The sequence below is a fragment of the Schistocerca gregaria genome, chromosome 4, assembly GCF_023897955.1.
Source record: "Schistocerca gregaria isolate iqSchGreg1 chromosome 4, iqSchGreg1.2, whole genome shotgun sequence".
In the NCBI taxonomy this organism is placed as follows: domain Eukaryota; kingdom Metazoa; phylum Arthropoda; class Insecta; order Orthoptera; family Acrididae; genus Schistocerca; species Schistocerca gregaria.
In genome coordinates, this window is record NC_064923.1 from 519885097 (window position 1) to 519907057 (window position 21961).

Genomic DNA, 21961 nt, shown 5'->3' on the forward strand with positions numbered 1-21961 from the left:
CTACCTCGCTAGGGATCTAAGAACGTTTTGACACAAATGATCTTCAGAGATGTTGCTCAAACTACTGCGTCATGAATATCGTTTCAGACATGTTGCTGAAAATGTCATTCGTCTACCTTTATTCAGAATTGGCGTCTGTGTATTAATTATAGTCTAACATGCTCAAAACAACTCTAATATTCAGCGAAACGGGCAACCAGTTCTTCTGACGTGTTTTTTGGTCTCTTGTACACTAAATATTTGTCCTCCCCGTATAAGAATAAATCCATAGAAATCAAGTCGGGAGAACGCGGTGACCACAGTACTGGTGGACCCCTCCCAGTCCAGCAGTTGGGGAAAGCATTGACTGCTTGTTCCCTGACATCAACAGTAAAAAGCAGTGGGGGCCTTCTTGATGGACGATTGCTGCCTGCGTACTAGCGGAGCGTTCTCCAACATTAACAGTAGTACTTCGTGGAGAAAACCACGCAATTTTCTCCACCGATAGTCTTAGGCAGAGGATGCGAACCAATCAGATGGTCGTATACAAGAACAGCCGACACGTTTATATTAATTCTCTGTTGATAGTGGAACACACGAGCTGCATTCCAGATTCCACTGTCAACGTGTTGCATATAAAACAGTCAAAACAACCCTGAACATTGGTGTTAAGGGAAGTCCAGCGTCATATCCTTCAACAGTACGTGTGTGACATTTGTGCCACTCAACAGAAGCGTTTCTTTTTATCTCCTCCAATTACAAGTTAGTATAAGTAGTTTTTACATTGTATACGCGAGGAAAAAGAAGGGGTAGAGAACGGGATCGTTGTATTTGTTGTAATATACGCAAACAAATTCTCAGTAATGAACCACTAAAAAACTTGGATTCCATAATTCAAACCATTTCATATAGAGTGATTCAGTTGTCCCTACCCACGGGTTTTACACAATCCATAACGCCTCCAGATACCACACACAAGATTTTCAAATTCTCTCGCTCGTTATATGCAAAGTATTAGCACTACAGAAAAAAAGAACAGCGCCTTTTTGCAGGAAATTTGATGTAGTTATTTTGTACGAGGACGCGTTTCCGCTAGAGTCCATTAACTACATTAAATTTCCTACAGAGAGATCTTGTTCACTTTTTCTGTAGGACTATCAGTGCGCACATAATGAGCGAGAGAATATAAAATTTCGTGTTTGGGTTTTGAAGGCGTTGCGGGACGCATAAAACTCATAGGTAGGGATAGCTGATTCATTCTTTATGTATATAGAAGGGGGGGAGGGGGGAGGGTTGTATTTGATGTATAACACAGTCTCTTAGTAAACCCGCCATGGTAGCCGAGAGCGCTAACGCACTGCTTCCTGGACTCGGGTAGGCGCGCAGGCCCCAGATCGAATCAGCCCGGCGGATTAACGACGAGAGCCGATGTGTCGGCCAGTCTGGATGTGGTTTTTAGGCGGTTTTCCTCAGTCCGCTAGGTGAATACCGGGCTGGTTCCCATGTTCCGCCTCAGTTACACGGCTTACAGACATCTGAACACTTTCGCACTATTCTATGGATTACACTCGTCGCAGACAATTGGGGTACACTAATTCCGTTGCGGGGGGTAAGGGTGGCACCGGGAAGGGCATCCGGGCACCCCTTAACCATTAACATGCCACATGCGATTAACGATGGCTGACCCTGCGTAACTGTGGGACAAGGCTCAAGCGATAGAACACAATCTCTTAGTAACGAATCTCTGAAGATGGCGTGGATCCAATAACTCGAAAGTCATCACTGTCCATTCTGTAACAGCATGCGCGCATAACAGATTTCACGACTTATAACACTCCACAGATCCTTCTGGAAATAGAGAAACGAGTCCTGCAGCAAGAATTGGTGTCACACAGAAGCGGTGCCGGCGACGTTTGTTGGCGATGAGAACGGTGCTGACTGGAAGTGGCAGAAGTTTCGCGCGGTGAGCGGTGAGCGGCGGGGCGCGGTACTCACTTTGCCGCGCCGGACGACGCTGCCGAAGACGGCCCTGCGGCGGGACGCCGACATGGCGACTGCAGCGTCGCGCCGCGCCGCGCCGCGTCCTGCGCCTGCCTGCCACCGCTTGCGTCAGCGCGCTCTTCCTGCGCCGTGTTCCGGCTGCGCGGCCCGCTTATCGCACCGGCGCCGTCACCGCGCCGACTCACACGCCGGCCGCGACCGAGCAGATATCCCGCGATACCGCCGCCAGGCCCCGAGCGCGCCAACAACAACAACACCGACTCCTCTCTCCCCGGCACTCGTCAACATTTTACGAGGTCCCGTTCACGCACAAATCTTAAAGTGTATATGGAATGAATTAAAAAAAAATTACAGCCAAATGTTTTGTGAACTGGTTTGTCTAAAAGTAAGGAACAAAATAGAGAATTATTTGACACGTCTTTGAAAGGCGCTCGAAATCATGAACAGCAAATGAGTTGCCGACTGACAATTTAAAACTCAAATTTTAATTTTTGTTTTTAACCCTAGGATGCATAAACAGCGCCTCCTAGGCCCTTGTATGTCTTCATTTTTAAAACAAATTGTGTAATTTTTTGTTTGATTTCAAACTGTTTTCCAGTACACTTTCACTAACACAGTGACATTCTTCCTATCAAGTCTGAACGAGATACCTTTATAAGTTTCTTGTATAATTCAATACGTTTACCCATACACCGTGAATGCATAAGCAGGGCTTCAGAAGCCCTCACAGATTTATAAATTAGCCTATATTGTCTTCAACATTTGTTTGGGAGCAGTTATTAATTCAACAATAACTGTAGTGGTATTTCCAGCAACAGAAGTGTCAACAGCAACAGTAGCTGTAGTACTAATAGTATAACTAAAAAATAATACACACTACTTTCACATATTGGCGATGTCGGTGTATTATTGATCTTTTTGCTATCAAATGTTTTATTATTGCATAGTATTGTTATCCTGTGCTGCTCTTGTCAGCCTCATTGTTACTGTGGTTTGTTTGTTGCTGCAAGGCCCATATTGTTACGGGTATGACTCGTTTTAGAGCTGCACAAGCTGCTGTTCGAGAGACACGCATTTTGCTATGGCTTCGACACGCAAAGCAAGAGACTCAGTACGTGCAAATGCAGCTAATTTTGAAAGTGTAGTGGCTCAGTGGTTTGAAGAAGATGATTCTTGCGAGGAAGGAAATATTTTTGAAGATGCAAGTAGTGAAGAAGGAGCCAATGAACCTGCAGATGTGAATATTGAGGCAGATGACAGTCCTTCCGATAATATTACTTCATCAGAGTCTGAAAATGAAGAACCACCACAAAAAGGTATAGAAGACCACACATACATTAGTCGGAATGGAACGATTTGGAAATTAGATCCTCCTGCAACTTTTCGTGCGCCTGCCCATAATATCGTAAAGAAGGCACCTGGTCCAGCCTATAGTTTGAAAACCTGTAAACCTAAGGATGCCTGGGACTATTTCATCTCCAAGGAAATACTAGAGGAAATCATCAACTGCACAAGTATTGAAGGCAGAAGAGTGGCTGCTTTACGTGGTAAAACGTGGAAAAACGTTTCGCTTGCTGAAATGGTTTTCTTGATCTGTTACTGCTTTCTGGTGTTGAGAAGAGTTGGAATGTCCCTATTAGAGAATTATTCTTGGATGAAAAGGCAAATCCTACATATAAGGCCATCATGTCAGTAAACAGATTCGAGGATATAAGGAGAATGATTAGATTTGATGACAGGCGTACCCGTGAAGCTCGATCTGTAGATGACAAACTTGCAGCTGTTCGCTTTGTATGGGAACTATTTCTTGACAAGTGTAGAAATAGAATGATTCCCAATGATTCGCTCACAGTTGACGAACAGCTAGTCCCATTCCGTGGAAGATGCAGCTTCACCCAGTATATTCCCTCTAAACCACCCAAGTATGGCATAAAAATATTTTGGTTATGTGATGCTACATCTGCATATGCAAGGAGTACTAGATGACATCTGGATGGTGGATTATGTAGACTGTACAGTCTGCTCTTATGTGACTTTAGTTCATTTAAAGGTGCGTCAAATATTCCTCTAATATATTTTATTTCTTACTTTTTTACAAATGACTTCACAATACATTTAACAGTTTTTTATATTTTTTCTTCCTTCTCAGATTTTGACCAGAGTTTATGTTGCCCAACTTGTCCATTTCCTACTCTTTGTTTGGAATTTGGACAAAAATCCATTTTGTGATTTTCTCCCAATTCATTAATCAACTTTTTCTTAATTACTCGGATACTTTCAAACAATGAAATATATTTTTTTTCCAAAACTAGACCTCAAACTAGTCAATTTGAAATCCGACTTGCAAATTTTCCACTCTTCGTTTGGCTTTGAAAATTACGACAGATATTTTCCTTCAAATCGTTAACCAAGTTTATCTTAAAGAATTTTTTAAGGAAATCATTTTCAGTGGCTGCAATGTACAGGGTGTTTCAAAAATGACCGGTATATTTGAAACGGCAATACAAACTAAACGAGCAGCGATAGAAATACACTGTTTGTTGCAATATGCTTGGGACAACAGTACATTTTCAGGCAGACAAACTTTCGAAATTACAGTAGTTACAATTGTCAATAACAGATGGCGCTGCGGTCTGGGAAACTCTATAGTACGATATTTTCCACATATCCACCATGCGTAGCAATAATATGGCGTAGTCTCTGAATGAAATTACCCGAAATCTTTGACAACGTGTCTGGCGGAATGGCTTCACATGCAAATGAGATGTACTGCTTCAGCTGTTCAATTGTTTCTGGATTCTGGCGGTACACCTGGTCTTTCAAGTGTCCCCACAGAAAGAAGTCACAGGGGTTCATGTCTGGCGAATAGGGAGGCCAATCCACGCCGCCTCCTGTATGTTTCGGTAGGCCAAAGCAAACACACGATCATCGAAATATTCATTCAGGAAATTAAAGACGTCGGCCGTGCGATGTGGCCAGGCACCATCTTGCATAAACCACGAGGTGTTCGCAGTGTCGTCTAAGGCAGTTTGTACCGCCACAAATTCACGAAGAGCGTCAAGATAGCGTGATGCAGTAATCGTTTCGGATCTGAAAAATGGGCCAATGATTCCTTTGGAAGAAATGGCGGCCCAGACCAGTACTTTTTGAGTATGCAGGGACGATGGGACTGCAACATGGGGCTTTTCGGTTCCCCATATGCGCCAGTTCTGTTTATTCACGAAGCCGTCCAGGTAAAAATAAGCTTCGTCAGTAAACCAAATGCTGCCCACATGCATATCGCCGTCATCAATCCTGTGCACTATATCGTTAGAGAATGTCTCTCGTGCAGCAATGGTAGCGGCGCTGAGGGGTTGCCTCGTTTGAATTTTGTATGGACAGAGGTGTAAACTCTGGCGCATGAGACAATACGTGGACGTTGGCGTCATTTAGACTGCAGCTGCAACAAGGCGAATGGAAACCCGAGGCCGCTGTTGGATCACCTGCTGCACTAGCTGCGCGTTGCCCTCTGTGGTTGCCGTACGCGGTCGCCCTACCTTTCCAGCACGTTCATCTGTCACGTTCCCAGTCCGTTGAAATTTTTCAAACAGATCCTTTATTCTATCGCTTTTTGGTCCTTTGGTTACATTAAACCTCCGTTGAAAACTTCATCTTGTTGCAACAACACTGTGTTCTAGGCGGTGGAATTCCAACACTAGAAAAATCCTCTGTTCTAAGGAATAAACCATGTTGTCCACAGCACACTTGCACGTTGTGAACAGCACACGCTTACAGCAGAAAGACGACGTACAGAATGGCGCACCACAGACTGCGTTGTCTTCTATATCTTTCACATCACTTACAGCGCCATCTGTTGTTGAAAATTGTAACTACTGTAATTTCGAAAGTTTGTCCTTCTGAAAATGTACTGTTGTCCCAAGCATATTGCATCAAACGGTGTATTTCTATCGCTGTTCGTTTAGTTTTTATTGCCGTTTCAAATATACCGGTCATTTTTGAAACACCCTGTAATATTTATTTGTTTGTACCTGGACGTTTCTGCTCACAAAACGTGCCTGTAACGGCTTACAGTGCCATTTTCCAGTACAAGTCTAAATGAAGAAGACGATCATATGGCAACTGCGGGCCAAATGTGAGCTGTCTATTGTGAAGTATTGTTATTAAACTCCTGGAAATTGAAATAAGAACACCGTGAATTCATTGTCCCAGGAAGGGGAACCTTTATTGACACATTCCTGGGGTCAGATACATCACATGATCACACTGACAGAACCACAGGCACATAGACACAGGCAACAGAGCATGCACAATGTCGGCACTAGTACAGTGTATATCCACCTTTCGCAGCAATGTAGGCTGCTATTCTCCCATGGAGACGATCGTAGTGATGCTGGATGTAGTCCTGTGGAACGGCTTGCCATGCCATTTCCACCTGGCGCCTCAGTTGGACCAGCGTTCGTGCTGGACGTGCAGACCGCGTGAGACGACGCTTCATCCATTCCCAAACATGCTCAATGGGGGACAGATCCGGAGATCTTGCTGGCCAGGGTAGTTGACTTACACCTTCTAGAGCACGTTGGGTGGCACAGGATACATGCGGACGTGCATTGTCCTGTTGGAACAGCAAGTTCCCTTGCCGGTCTCGGAATGGTAGAACGATGGGTTCGATGACGGTTTGGATGTACCGTGCACTATTCAGTGTCCCCTCGACGATCACCAGAGGTGTACGGCCAGTGTAGGTGATCGCTCCCCACACCATGATGCCGGGTGTTGGCCCTGTGTGCCTCGGTCGTATGCAGTCCTGATTGAGGCGCTCACCTGCACGGCGCCAAACACCCATACGACCATCATTGGCACCAAGGCAGAAGCGACTCTCATCGCTGAAGACGTCACGTCTCCATTCGTCCCTCCATTCACGCCTGTCGCGACACCACTGGAGGCGGGCTGCACGATGTTGGGGCGTGAGCGGAAGACGGCCTAACGGTGTGCGGGACCGTAGCCCAGCTTCATGGAGACGGTTGCGAATGGTCCTCGCCGATACCCCAGGAGCAACAGTGTCCCTAATTTGCTGGGAAGTAGCGGTGCGGTCCCCTACGGCACTGCGTAGGATCCTACGGTCTTGGTGTGCATCCGTGCGTCGCTGCGGTCCGGTCCCAGGTCGACGGGCACGTGCACCTTCCGCCGACCACTGGCGACAACATCGATGTACTGTGGAGACCTCACGCCCCACGTGTTGAGCAATTCGGCGGTACGTCCACCCGGCCTCCCGCATGCCCACTATACGCCCTCGCTCAAAGTCCGTCAACTGCACATACGGTTCACGTCCACGCTGTCGCGGCGTGCTACCAGTGTTAAAGACTGCGATGGAGCTCCGTATGCCACGGCAAACTGGCTGACACTGACGGCGTCGGTGCACAAAAGCTGCGCAGCTAGCGCCATTCAACGGCCAACACCGCGGTTCCTGGTGTGTCCGCTGTGCCGTGCGTGTGATCATTGCTTGTACAGCCCTCTCGCAGTGTCCGGAGCAAGTATGGTGGGTCTGACACACCGGTGTCAATGTGTTCTTTTTTCCATTTCCAGGAGTGTATATTCACGTAGCTGTTATAATATAAAATTTTTCGGGTTAAAAAGTGTTTGACGGCTATTTCACATCCAGACGTACAACCGAAAATGGCATGAGACACGAAACAGGTAAGCTTTTGTGCAGGAAATTAATTATTACATTGTAGCTACTGGAATTGATATCTTTAAAAACATATTTCGACGTATTCATGTTGCAGGCTCTACTGAGAAAAAAACTGTCAACTTTCTCTTAATTACCCTTATTACATTCAAGCAATTAAATATTGCTTTGCAAAATTAGAGCTCACCCCACTGGCCATTTCCCACTCTTTCTATGGCTATGACGATTCGGACAAAAATCCATTGCGTAATTTCTAGGGAGTCTTGCTTCGCTCCGCTCAAAAATTTGGCCAAAACCAGTCGTAATGTCCATGGGTATTAACTGATTGTCTTCTTTTATTCTTTATCTTCCCTTGCGACACAGTTGCATGAGCATTTCATAATACCGTAACCAGTTGCGACAAGCCAGCGGTGATCTTCGCGTTGTCAGCAGATGAAGAGAGGAAACAAAGAATCATTATGGATCTATAAAATCTGCGACGCAGCTTTGTACATAATGATAAAAGAGAATAAAATTATACCTAAAACACATGATATAATCGGTTTACTTAGTGTCGCTGACAACGCAATGGAACAGTTGTGCCTGCAACAGCACTGTATTCTGTAATCAGATCTGCTACACATCATCGCCTATCCTGCTTTCCAGAGCCGGCAAGCCTGCGATCTGTAATGAGGAGTGGACATGCAATACTCTGTCGTCTGTTTGTAGTGTCACCGTACTTCAACCACTTTCCACAAATGTTCACGACATACGAGATTATCCCATGGATACATGGAAATGTGTCGCCTGGTAGAATCATTAAATTAGCTACTTAATGCATTATAGCTACTTATCTACAATATAGACTCAGGTTGTATTCATTCTTACACAAATTATTAATATCAACAGCATATTTTTTCCGATACATAGCAACTAATGACACATAATGCATTATTACATTTTAATGATACTTCACTATAGCCGGCCAATGTGGCCGTGCGGTTCTAGGTGCTTCAGTCTGGAACCGCGTGACCGCTATGGTCCCAGGTTCGAATCGTGCCTCGGGCATGGATGTGTGTGATGTCCTTAGGTTAGTTAGGTTTAAGTAGTTCTAAGTTCTAGGGGACTGATGACCAAAGATGTTAAGTCCCATAGTGCTCAGAGCCATTTGAACCACACCTCACGCCGATCTATAAACGAAGGGGCCCATCAAACTGCTAAAGGAAACTAGAGGTCAGTATAACAATTTGGTGTATTGCCGTAAGATATGAAACAAAAAGGTTTGTCCACTGAATCAAGTATATAAACATTTAATAAGTGGAAGAGGTATTGCAAATACGAACTATAATCTTGTCAGAGGTGGATGGATTCATAAAAGCACAGTATGAAAGTATTTCACGGATACGGCCAATGATTGCGAAAACGAGTAATCAGATAAATTATACTAAACGCTTCATACAAACAACGAAAGGAAACTCTTGATTCGGCTCAAAAAAACATCCAAATTGTTAATAAACATTCGAATTTTCAGGAAGGAGCCTTAGGAAATAGACTGGTGTCCAAAAGTAAAGCAACAAACCGCTGTTTCCCCGTTCTGTGTGTAATTCACGATATAATCATACAAACTGTCGACAGACGTCAGTGACACCGTGTTCTGCACGGAAGATGGCATTCCGATCAACGGACAACCATGCCAACGATGACGTCAAGGCACCTGTCAAACAGGGTAGTGTTTGCCGGGTAGTTCCACATCCGCAGTTGCTGTGTGTACAGTCACAGACGGTGCAGTATGGCACAGAGAAGACTCTCTGCGGTGGAATGACGTAGAAAGAATGGAAATAGGACAGCGGCAAACTGATGTGGCTCGATGGCTTAATGTGAATCATTGTCTTGTTTCTCGGATGTGGCGACATTTCACAGAGACCGAAGCTGTATTCCGAAGACCAGGGAAGGGCCAACCACGTGTAACACCAGAGAGATAGGACCGTTCTTTGGCCGTAATGGCTCGACGGTACCGCCTCAGTACTGCAAGACAACTGGCATTTGACCGAGGCATCCACTGGAAGTGTGGTAACGAAGCAAATGGTGTGCAGAAGGCTTCGTCACAGTGGCGTTTATCACCAGAGACCAGCTGTATGTGTACCTCTGACGCGTCTTCACAGAAGAGAACGTCTAGAGTGGAGCCGTCAACATGCCACCTGGACGGTCGAACAGTGGGCCAACGTTGTTTTCACAGATGAGTCCTGATTTCATCTGGAGAGTTATTCTCGACGGATTCACGTCTGAAGGAACACGATTTCGGGACCCAATGTGGAAAGAGACCGATATCGAGGAGGATCCCTAATGGTGTGGGCAGGGTTTATGTTGAGAGCTCGAACACATCTTCGTGAAATTGTACGGGTGAATCGGCAAGGTTTAACTGCTGTCAGGTATTGTTACGAGATCTTCGGACCGCATGTGTGGTTGTCACGAGATGCTGTGGCCCCAGATTCCATACCGATGGACGATAATACTCGACATAATAAAGCAGGGGCGGTTGATGTTTTCTTGAAAACGGAGGATGCAGCTTGGCGAAGCCTGCTCGCTCTCTCAATCTGAATCCCGTAGATCTTGTATGGGATGCACTAGGGAGACGGGTTCCATCACGTCATCATTCACCAACCATTCTCTAAGACTTGCGACCAGTTGTGCAGGAGAATGCCGTATTTCCCTCAACATGAGATTGATAACATCGTTCACAGTATGCCCCGTCGTTATTAAGCCTGTATTGCTGCCAGAGGTGGTCACAACCCATACTGAGCTCGTTAATCACTTGTCAGACTTTGTGTGCAATTCCGTTAAGTTGGAGAAAAACGAACGTTTTTGTCTACCGTTATGCATGTTGCAGTTGCTTACATTCTGCATTCTTCGCATTGTTTCTACTTTACTACCAAACGTTTACACTGTTTTGTGGCAAAATAAACGCAACCTTGGAAAAATTCTGATTGCTGCTTTAATTTTGGTGACCAGTGGATATATGTTGTTGTTGTTGTTGTTGTTGTGGTCTTCAGTCCTGAGACTGGTATGATGCACCTCTCCATACTACTCTATCCTGTGCAAGCTTCTTTATCTCCCAGTACTTACTGTAACCTACATCCTTCTGAATTTGCTTAGTGTATTCAATACCTTCTCATTAGTTATGTCATCTACCCATCTAATCTTCAGCATTCTTCTGTAGCACCACATTTCAAGAGCTTCTATCCTCTTCTTGTCTAAACTATTAATCGTACATGTTTCACTTCCATACATGGCTACACTCCATTCAAATACTTTCAGTAATGACTTCCTGACACTTAAATCTATACTCGATGTTAACAAATTTCTCTTCTTCAGAAACGCTTTCCTTGCCATCATCAGTCTACATTTTATATCCTCTCTACATAGACCATCATCAGTTATTTTGCTCCGCAAATTGCAAAACTCCTTTATAACTTTTAAGTGTCTCATTTCCTAATCTAATTCCCTCAGCATCTCCCGACTTAATTCGACTACATTCCACTATCTTCGTTTTTCTTTTGTTGATGTTCATCATCTATCGTCCTTTCAAGACACTGTCCATTCCGTTCAACTGTTCTTCCAAGTCCTTTGCTGTCACTGACACAATTACAATGTCATCGGCGGACCTCAAAGTTTTTATTTCTTCTCCATGGATTTTAATACCTACTCCGAATTTTTCTTTTGTTTCCTTTACTGCTTGCTCAATACACAGATTGAATAACATTAGGGGTGAGGTTACAATCCTGTCTCACTCCCTTCCCAACCACTGCTTCCCTTTCATGCCCCTCGACTCTTATAACTGCCATCTGGTTTCTGTACAACTTGTAAATAGCCTTTAGATCCCTGTATTTTACCCCTGCCACCTTCAAAATTTGAAAGAGAGTATTCCAGTCAACATTGTCAAAAGCTTTCTCTAAGTCTACAAATGCTAGAAACGTAGGTTTGCCTTTCCTTAATCTTTCTTCTAAGATAAGTCGTAAGGTCAGTATTGCCTCACGTGTTCCAACATTTCTACGGAATCCAAACTGATCTTTCCCGACGTCGGCTTGCCCCAGTTTTTCCATTTGTCTGTAAAGAATTCGCGTTAGTATTTTGCAGTTGTGACTTATTAAACTGATAGTTCGGCAATTTTCACATCTGTCATCACCTGCTTTCTTTGGGATTGCAATTATTACATTCTTCTTGAAATCTGAGGGTATTTCGCCTGTCTCATACATCTTGCTTACCAGACGGTAGAGTTTTGTCATAACTGGCTCTACCAAGGCCGTCAGTAGTTTTAATGGAAAGTTGTCTACTCCCGGGGCCTTGTTTCGACTCAGGTCTTTCAGTGCTCTGTCAAACTCTTCACGCAATATCATATCTCCCATTTCATGTTCATCTACATCCTCTTCCATTTCCATAATATTGCCCTCAAGTACATCTCCTTGCATCTGAAACCTGTCAGTATCTCCAGGCTTCTTCCATGTATACAACCTTCTTTTATGATTCTTGAACTAAATTTTAGCTATGATTAAGTTGTGCTCTGTGCAACATTCTACCAGACGCCTTCCTCTTTCATTTCTTACCCCCAATCCATATTCACCTACTGCTTCCTTCACTCCCTTTTCCTGCACTCGAATTCCAGTCACCCATGGCTATTAAATTTTCGTCTCCCTTCACTACCTGAATAATTTCTTTTATCTCATCATACATTTCATCAATTTCTTCATCATCTGCAGAGCTAGTTGGCATATAAACTTGTACTACTGTAGTAGGCGTGGGCTTTGTTTCTATCTTGGCCACAATAATGAGCTCACTATGCTGTTTGTAGTAGCTTACCCGCACTCCTATTTTTTTATTCATTATTAAACCAGCTCCTGCATTACCCCTATTTGATTTTGTATTTATAACCCTGTATTCACCTGACCAAAAGTCTTGTTCCTCCTGCCACCGAACTTCACTAATTCCCATTATATCTAACTTTAACCTATCCATTTCCCTTTTTAAATTTTCTAACCTACCTGCCTTATTAAGGGATCTGACATTCCACGTTCCGATTCGTAGAACGCCAGTTTTCATTCTCCTGATAGCGACGTCTTCTTGAGTAGTCCCCGCCCGGAGATCCGAATGGGGGCCTATTTTACCTCCGGAATATATTACCCAAGAGGACGCCATTATCATTTAACCATACAGTAAAGCTGCATGCCCTCGGCAAAAATTACGGCTGTAGTTTCCCCTTGGTTTTAGCCGTTCGCAGTACCAGTACAAATGGTTCAAATGGCTCTGAGCACTATGGGACTTAACATCTTAGGTTATCAGTCCCCTAGAACTTAGAACTACTTAAACCTAACTAACCTAAGGACATCACACACATCCATGCCCGAGGCAGGATTCGAACCTTTCTTCTAAGATAAGTCGTAAGGTCAGTATTGCCTCACGTGTTCCAACATTTATACGGAATGTCGCGCGGCTCCGGACTGAGCGCCGAGAACCGCGAGACCACCGCGGCCGGCAGTACCAGTACAGCAAGGCCATTTTGATTAGTGTTACAGGGCCAGATCAGTCAATCATCCAGACTGTTGCCCCTGCAACTACTGAAAAGGCTGCTGCCCCTCTTCAGGAAACACACGTTTGTCTGGCCTCTCAACAGATACCCCTCCGTTTTGTTTGCACCTACGGTACGGCCATCTGTATCGTTGAGGCACGCAAACCTCCCCACCAACGGCAAGGTCCATGGCTCATGGGGGGCAGTGTAGATAACAACAGCTATATTCACTGATTAGGCAAAACATTGCGACCTCCTGTTTAATGGCGTGTTGGCCCACCTTTCGAAAACAGTATAGCAGCGATTCTGCGTGGCTTGGATTCAGCAGGTCCTTAGCAGATATCTGGAGGTATATGGCACCTGATGTCTGCGCCCAGCTGACAAAGTTACCGTAAATTACGTACCAGGCATCGCGGGCGCAGATTTGATGCCTAGTAGTAGCGGGTTCAGAACAGACGAATTTGGTGGGAAAGATGTCAACATGAGTTTCTTACCACGTTGTTCAAACAGCTGTCTGATGATTCCGGCAATGTGACACTGGCAGGTATCCCTGCGGGTTTAAATGTGTGTGAATTCCTGAGGGACCTAACTGCTTACGTCATCGGTCCCTAGACTTAAACACTACTTAAACTAACTTAAACTACATTACGCAAGGGAGGACTCGAACGTCCGGTGGGAGGGGCGGCGCAATCCGTGACATGGCGCCTCAAACCGCGCGGCTACTTCGCGCAGCTAATCCTACGGAAAGATGCAGTGATTGCCAGGGAAGATATCAAACTTGAAGAGATGGTGGTACTCCACAATAGTGTTCTCATAGTCCACAGTTGTAATGGTGCATTTGATTACTACCACACGTCCCATGGACCCCCAGGTGAATTTCCCCAATACCGCCCCCACTGACAAGCGCCCTTAGCGCGGTGAATTTTTCGAACAGCCTTTCGGCTGGTTGACAATATATCCCTCCGGAAATGAGTACCGACTTGGTATAACAATAAACATGATGATAAACTAGGTGATGCGTTTCAGTTTATCCACGATCAAATCTCGATAGTTCCGTGAGCACTGCAGACGCAATTGGCGATGTCCCTGGATCAACTTGAACAAGTGGGGGTCGTCAGCTTTAGAGAGCCATGTTCAACAACTGCGCTGACCGAAGTGTATCGGTACCAGCAATGTACTCCATCGAGATCTTCCATAGATCGCCACCTATCCTACTTTATAGATCGATGAAGAGTGTATATCCAATACCTTGTCGCCAACTCATGGTTCCACTGTCCTACAACCGCTTACCGTTGATGCTCACGACAGCAGCACACGAAACGCCGACGACTTTTAGCGTTTCAGAGATGCTCGTTCCCTTTCGTCGTTACGTAACACACTTCGCCAAAGTCGCTTACGTCAGTGGCTTACCATTTTCACTAGAATGATGCACCCATTAGTCTCTGATCCTCTTATACGTCTTCTGCGTCACGTACAGGCTACCAGGCGGATTCAATTTTTTAGTGAGCAGTAGTCATAACGTTTTGGCTCATTAGTGTGCACTTTCGCAATGGAGCAGATGATGATACATTTACTGAGTTAGAAGTACATACTGTCCAAAGATAAATAATGACTTTTTATTTCACGCCTCGTATTCGCAACAGCCACATATCAGAGAGGTCCGAGTTACATAATTTAACGTTGTTCATTTGGAACTGTACCTGACTGTCGCTCCATAAACATCGCAGGGTAACGACTTCCCGCTGTAGCGACGATAACAGATCACATAAGCGACAAATAAAGAGGTAAGAGTTACCTGGACGTCAGATGGCAGCGTTGTGAACCGTTGTTTTAGTGAGAACTATATCCGGATACAATTTATAACTTCTTCTAAACAAGGCTTAGGCCCTCCTAATTCTTATTATATTTTCTTACAAATAAGATGAAATTTGGCAGAGATAATAAATTAAAATCCTAGGACGAAAGTGAGATCTTATTTAGAAATAGCTACCGCGTTGTTAGTAGTATTGCCGGCCTGTACACCTCGGCTAGCTGCACGATTTATTTAATACTCGTCACTCCATACCATAGTATGGTATAACAGCATCTGAGTTGCTACCGCGCACCAAATTCTTTCTTTCTGTCATATAACGTTCATATTCTTTTAGTGAACGTCAACAGGATAGAAATACGGTTAGCAGCAACAACAATTATTCGATTCAAGTACAGTCAAGGTGTTTGAAGATATATCAAGTGATCCTCCGTAGAAAAGCATAATACCTGCACAAACGTCATTGTGATTGGTAATAAAAGGCCTCGGAATACTCACTGAAAAGGGAGCCCTGTCTTTAAATTTTTAGTGAGCTTCAATTGTACTAAAAGATTCGTCCTACTAAATTCTCCCACTTAACGTTATTCATCGCTTTCCCGATATTACCATGTTAGACAAACGCTGTAACTTTTAATAAATATTTGAAAACTAAATGGCAGTCGATAAATTTAAGCTTCATGCAGCAAAATGTGGTGCTACAGTTGTAGACCGCTGTAAGATAACGGCGGAGTTCCCGTTTCCGTGTTGTGCAACTAATCACGTGCTTCTCCAGTCTTTCCGGACCGTTCCGTTTCGCCTGTCAGTACAGAGACCGTGAAAGAAGTATCTTTGAAAATGATAAGTTCTGCAACAATACCCCACTATGCAGTTCATTTACTTTTTCTGCACTGATAACGTTAACTCGGTTTATAGTTAGAGCCCGCGAAATTTGCAGTGAGATATGGTTACCGGCTCATAATATAAAATACGAAATACTCTGCAGTTTGGTTCATTCTTCAAAAAGTTGGTGGTATAACTGAAAGAACAAAAGTCCTTAGCTGATTGTGAATATTGCTTTAAAGGCATATGTTTATAAACGATTAAACATCTGTTGTTGTTGTTGTGGTCTGCAGTCCTCAGATTGGTTTGATGCAGCTCTCCATGCTACTGTATCCTGAGCAAAGCGTCTTCATCTCCCAGTACCTACTGCAACCTCATCCTTCTGAATCTGCTTAGTGTATTCATCTCTTGGTCTCCCTCTACAATTTTTACCCTCCGTGCACACCACTACTAAATTGGTGATCCCTTGATGCCTCAGAACATATCCTACCAACTGATTCCTTATTCTAGTCAAGTTGTGCCACAAATTTCTCTTCTCCGCAATTCTATTTAATACCTCCTCATTAGTTATGTGATCAACCAATTTAACCTTCAACATTCTTTTGTAGCACCACATTTCAAAAGCTTCTATTCTCTTCCTGTCCAAACTATTTATCGTCCATGTTTCACTTCCATACATGGCTACACTCCATACAAATACATTAAGAAACGACTTAATGACACTTAAATCTATACTCGATGTTAACAAATTTCTCTTCTTCAGAAACGCTTTCCTTCCCATTACCAGTCTACATTTTATATCCTCTCTACATAGACCATCATCAGTTATTTTGCTCCGCAAATAGCAAAACTGCTTTACTACTTTGTCTCATTTCCAAATCTAATTCCTTCCGCATCACCCAAGTTAACTCGACTACATTCCATTATCCTCATTTTGCTTTTGTTGATGTTCATCTTATACTCTCCATTCAAGACACCGTCCTTTCCGTTCAACTGCTCTTCCAAGTCCTTTGCTATCTCTGACTGAATTACAAATGGCTGAAATGGCTCTGAGCACTATGGGACTTAACCTAAGGACATCACACACATCCATGCCCGAGGCAGGATTCGAACCTGCGACCATTGCGGTCGCGCGGCTCCAGACTGTAGCGCCTAGAACCGCTCGGCTACCCCGGCCTTCGACAGAATTACAATGTCATCGGCGAACCTTAAAGTTTTTATTTCTTCTCCATGGATTTTAGTACCTACACCGAATTTTTCTTTTGTTTCCTTTACTGCTTGCTCAATATACAGATTGAATAACATCGGAGAGAGGCTACAACCCTGTCGTACTTCCTTCCCAACCACTGCTTCCCTTTTTCTACAAATGCTAGAAGCGTAGGTTTGCCGTTTCTTAATCTAGCTTCTAAGATAAGAGGTAGGGTCAAGTATTGCCTCACGTGTTTCAATATTTCTACGGAATCCAACCTGATCTTCCCTGAGGTCGGCTTCTACCAGTTGTTCGTCTGTAAATTATTCGCGTTAGTATTTTGCAGCCGTGACTTACTAAACTGATAGTTCGATAATTTTAACATCTGGCAACACCTGCTTTTTTGGTACTGGAATTATTATATTCTTCTTGAAGTCAGAGGGTATTTCGCCTGTCTCATACATTTTGCGCACGAGATGGTAGAGTTCTGTCAGGACTGGCTCTCCCAAGGCTGTCAGTAGTTCTAATGGAATGTTGTCTACTCCCGAGGCCTTGTTTCAACATAGGTCTTTCAGTGCTCTGTCAAACTCTGCACGAAGTATCATATGTCCCATTTCATGTTAATCTACATCTATTCCATTTCCATAATATTGCCCTCAAGTACATCTCCTTATATCTGAAACCTGGCAGTATCTCCAGGCTTCTTCCATGTATACAACCTTCTTTTATGATTCTTGAACTAAATTTTAGCTATGATTAAGTTGTGCTCTGTGCAAAATTACACCAAGCGGCTTTCCCTTTCATTTCTTACCCCCAATCCATATTCACCTACTGTTTCCTTCACTCCCTTTTCCTGCACTCGAATTCCATTCACCCATGGCTATTAAATTTTCGTTTCCCTTCACTACCTGAATAATTTCTATTATCTCATCATACACTTCATCAATTTCTTCGTCATCTGCAGAGCTAGCTGGCATATAAACTTGTACTACTGTAGTAGGCGTGGGCTTCGTGTCTATCTTGGCCACAGTAAGGCGTTCACTATGCTGTTTGTAGTAGCTTACCCGCGCTAATTTTTTATTTTTTCATTATTAAACCTACTCTGCATTACCCTTGTTTAATTTTTTATTTATAACCCTGTATTCACCTGACCAAAAGTCTTGTTCCTTCTGCCATCGAACTTCGCTAATTCCCACTATATCTGACTTTAACCTATCCATTTCCCTTTTTAAATTTTCTAATCTACCTGCCCGATTAAGGGATCTGACATTCCACGCTCCGATCCGTAGAACGCCAGTTTTCTTTCTCCTGATAATGGCATCCTCTTGAGTAGTCCCCGCCCGGAGATCCGAATGGGGGACTATTTTACCTCCGGAATATTTTAGCCAAGAGTACACCATCATGATTTAACCACACGATAAAGCTGCATGCCCTCGGGAAAAATTACGGCTCTAGTTTCCCCTTGCTTTCAGCCGTTCGCAGTACCAGCACAGCAAGGCCATTTTGGTTAGTGTTACATGGTCAGATCAGTTAATCATCCAGATTGTTGCCCTTGTAACTACTGAAAAGGCTGCTGCCCCTCTTCAGAAACCACACGTTTATCATTTGAAAGAAATACAGTTCCTTGTAATTATCATTAAAGCGCATCAAAACCTTAAAATAAAGAACAACACAATATTTAAAGCAGACTTAATTAAATATCTAGGGGATCGGATATCAAACAAGGAAATTATATAGACACTAGAATACATAAAATGGAGAGGTTATACAAAACAAAAAGAAACGTATATACCCAAAAATCTTTATCTCGGAACACAAAACTGAAACACTGTGAAACAGTGGGCAGACCATATATACCCTATGTAGTGGAAACCCTTAAGCTGACTACGACGGGAGAAACGATTTAGGGAAATCACGGAAAACCTAAATCAGGATGGACGGAGACGGGATTGAACCATTATGCCATTGCAGCACGATGCCTAACAGTCCTGCACAGACTACTTAAGTCCTATGCCCTCCCCAAAACAAACATCAATTAACACTTTCAGCTTATTTTCCTCTTCTCTGATCGTCACTATTGCAGAGGTCCTCCGGCATTGGAATAGCACCACAGCATTGGACGTAATGTGGAAATCCAGTACCTCTAACCTAAATGATCTTATAATTAAATTTTCCTCAAGACATTCGAGTCTCATCTTTATCTGTGATAATGATGGTAGCTGAAGATATGAATTGAAATTTGTGGACCAGCTGGGAATTGAACCCAGGTCTTGTTGCTTATTAGGCAGGTATGCTAACCATTACACCACCCCTGAATTGATGTAATCCATCTAGCTCTATCATAAATAGTGCTGCAGTGGTGTAATGTGTAGGATTCCTGTCTAGGAAGCGAGGAGACCCTGGTTCAAGTCCTGGCTGTGGCACAAACTTTAATTCATTTCTTCAGCTTCCATCATTACTAAAGACACATCAACCGCCAAAATTTTAACAGTAAACTGTCGAAGTACTTGTAACAAAGTTCCTGAATTTACTGCCCTCCAATTATTGTCGAACCGAGAGCTAGCTGAAACCTGAAGTAGTATGCTCTGAAATATTTAACCAGAAAAGGACGGTATAATGGGTGGATAAAAATATGGAAAAACCGTGAGAAATGCAGATGCTAGGCAAGCTGCTGTATTTGACCACGTCAGGCACCTGTGGAATGCTTTAATACGTTGCAGGTCACAGCCGTGGTCAGAACAGCGGTCTGTGTACTTGTGAGTGCGTTATGTCGGAGCTGAGTGAATTCGAACGTGGGCAAATCGTCGATATTCGTATGGTGGGTGCTTCTACAACCGAGGTGGCCGAAGTGTTTGGTGTTTCAAGAGGCACCCTATCAAAGATTTGTACCCCGTAAACGGAAAGGAGTAATGCAAGTCACAACGCGGACGAAACTGCGTGTTAAGTAATCGTGGAGGACAGTCACTGAAGAGAATTGTGACGAAAAGTAAGGTGACAAAAGCTACAAAAAGTCACCGCAGAACTGGATATCGCACTCGCCAGTCCTTTCAGTAAGTAAATAAAATGAAGGGAGCTCCGTAAGCAGGGCGACCTGAAACTCCAGAACCACCCATCAGTGATGCAAACGCTTGTAACAGGAAAACGGGGTGCCGAAGCTGTAAACCCTGGAACATGGAGCAGTTGTAGGAAGAGTCTAGTTTCACACAGTTTCCGTCTTCTGGCAGAGTTTACGTCCCAAGATTGGCGCAGAGTCGGATACAGAAAAACCTCAAGGAAGGAGGCTGAAGATATTTTGAGCTACATTTGCTTTTACATAATAAAAAATAATCAAGTCACATGCAAAGTTTAAAAAAGTTTTATTTACACTGGCTATACACATATACAAGAAATTGCCATCTTACGATATAAAAAAGTTACAATTGTGGTTCTCTTCCTTAAATGATGACTTCTATGAGCCTATTCTTCCTGACAAATTGGTTAATTACATCGTCAATAGGACAATCAATGTCAGGGCGAGTGTTCAACAGAGCTAAGATATCAAGTCGATCCTCCTTCATTGTTGACCTCAGCCATGTCTTTGTAAGCCACAATGTTGGAAAACGTCTTTCTACTGTAGCAACAGAAGCAGGTAGACAAGCAAATATTTTGTACAGCGTGTGCAGAGTAGGACAGTCAGATCTAGGACAGACAGACAACACTTGCATAACAGAATCACCATCTTAAGGGCGTTTATGCTCGTTTGCTTGTACTGAATAATCTCTCCCATTAATCTCTTTTTAATCACAAAGAGTGATTCTTCTTCAAGGAACGGTAGTTCAGTTAAGCGCTGATTCAATTTATGTGCCAGATCATTACCGTTATGTTTCAGTAGTTGTGAGGGCAAAAGTATGTTGAATTTTAATAGATAAATATTTTCTTCAGCGAAACGTTCCCTCATGTCAGTCGTAACATGGTCCTGTCTTGGAATAAAAGCAGTTATTTTCCAATATGTCATAGCGTCATTATTATGATCGCAATTTTCCCTCCATCTTTGGCTGTCTGTAAGACAAGGAACATTCATCTCCACATTTAGCTCTTCCATAACTGCCTTCTCATCTTCAACAATATGAGCAAAGTGGCTATCAGCTTTAGCTCTCATGCCGTCGTACACCTTGGGCGTCGAATCAAATTTTGCTCTTGCCATTGCGACGTCCAAGTTAGCGTCTTGTAAGATTTTGCTGGCTAGATATGTTATGCTCATAATGTCACTCAATGTAAACAGAGTGGTAATAAATTCGCAATTAGAGAGAGCTCGAAGGAGAATATTGGCTTTGGCGGCCGTTATTCTGTCCTTCCAAGACTGTATTTCTTTAGGGACTTTGCAAACTGTTCCGAGATCCGCTGCGAATTTAATAACAACATCATGCCGCTCATCCCATCTCGTTTGACAATGTGACTGCAGCGAGTGTTTTAGGAGACTCTTCAATGTTCTGAACCGCTTGCTAGAAGCTGTTAAGAACGATACTACTTCTTCAAGAGTACTGAGCTCCTCACACTTGTACTTTGCAACTGCGAGAGACAGCGAGGTTAAGCTGATGACTTTGGCACGATACTACTTGTGCGTTGGTAGCTTCCTGTTTTATTGTAACCATAACTTCTTTCAATTTTGACATATTAAATGAGTAGCCACCACAACCTATACCCACACAGTTCTCCAGTGACAGTTTCTCTGTGCAAGAAAACAGAATATTCGCGACTTTTCTCGAACAAATTCCAGACAGAACACGGCATCGAGGTCACTAGAATGGCTTTAGCTATCTATGTGTCAGACAGAAGCGTATAAAATACAATGACGCGGACGCGCGTGCTGCATAGGAAAGTACAACTACTCGATAACTCGACTGACGAAAGAAACGAAGTAATAGCGTGCGGGTTGACTGGCGGGGGCATTGGGTTGGCAAT

At 43.5% G+C, this 21961-nt stretch overlaps 1 protein-coding gene across 1 annotated transcript in view; it reads right to left on the reverse strand.

The window, feature by feature from the left end:
* LOC126266679 (ras guanyl-releasing protein 3-like) overlaps window positions 1–2055 on the reverse strand; it is a 350931-nt gene extending 348876 nt beyond the window's left edge. Inside the window, exon 1 of the mRNA XM_049971101.1 lies at window positions 1975–2055. Within this exon, the coding sequence (XP_049827058.1) occupies window positions 1975–2028 (54 nt within the window). The 5' untranslated portion in view covers window positions 2029–2055. The remainder of the gene's footprint in view (window positions 1–1974) is intronic.
* Window positions 2056–21961: the final 19906 nt, after the last annotated feature.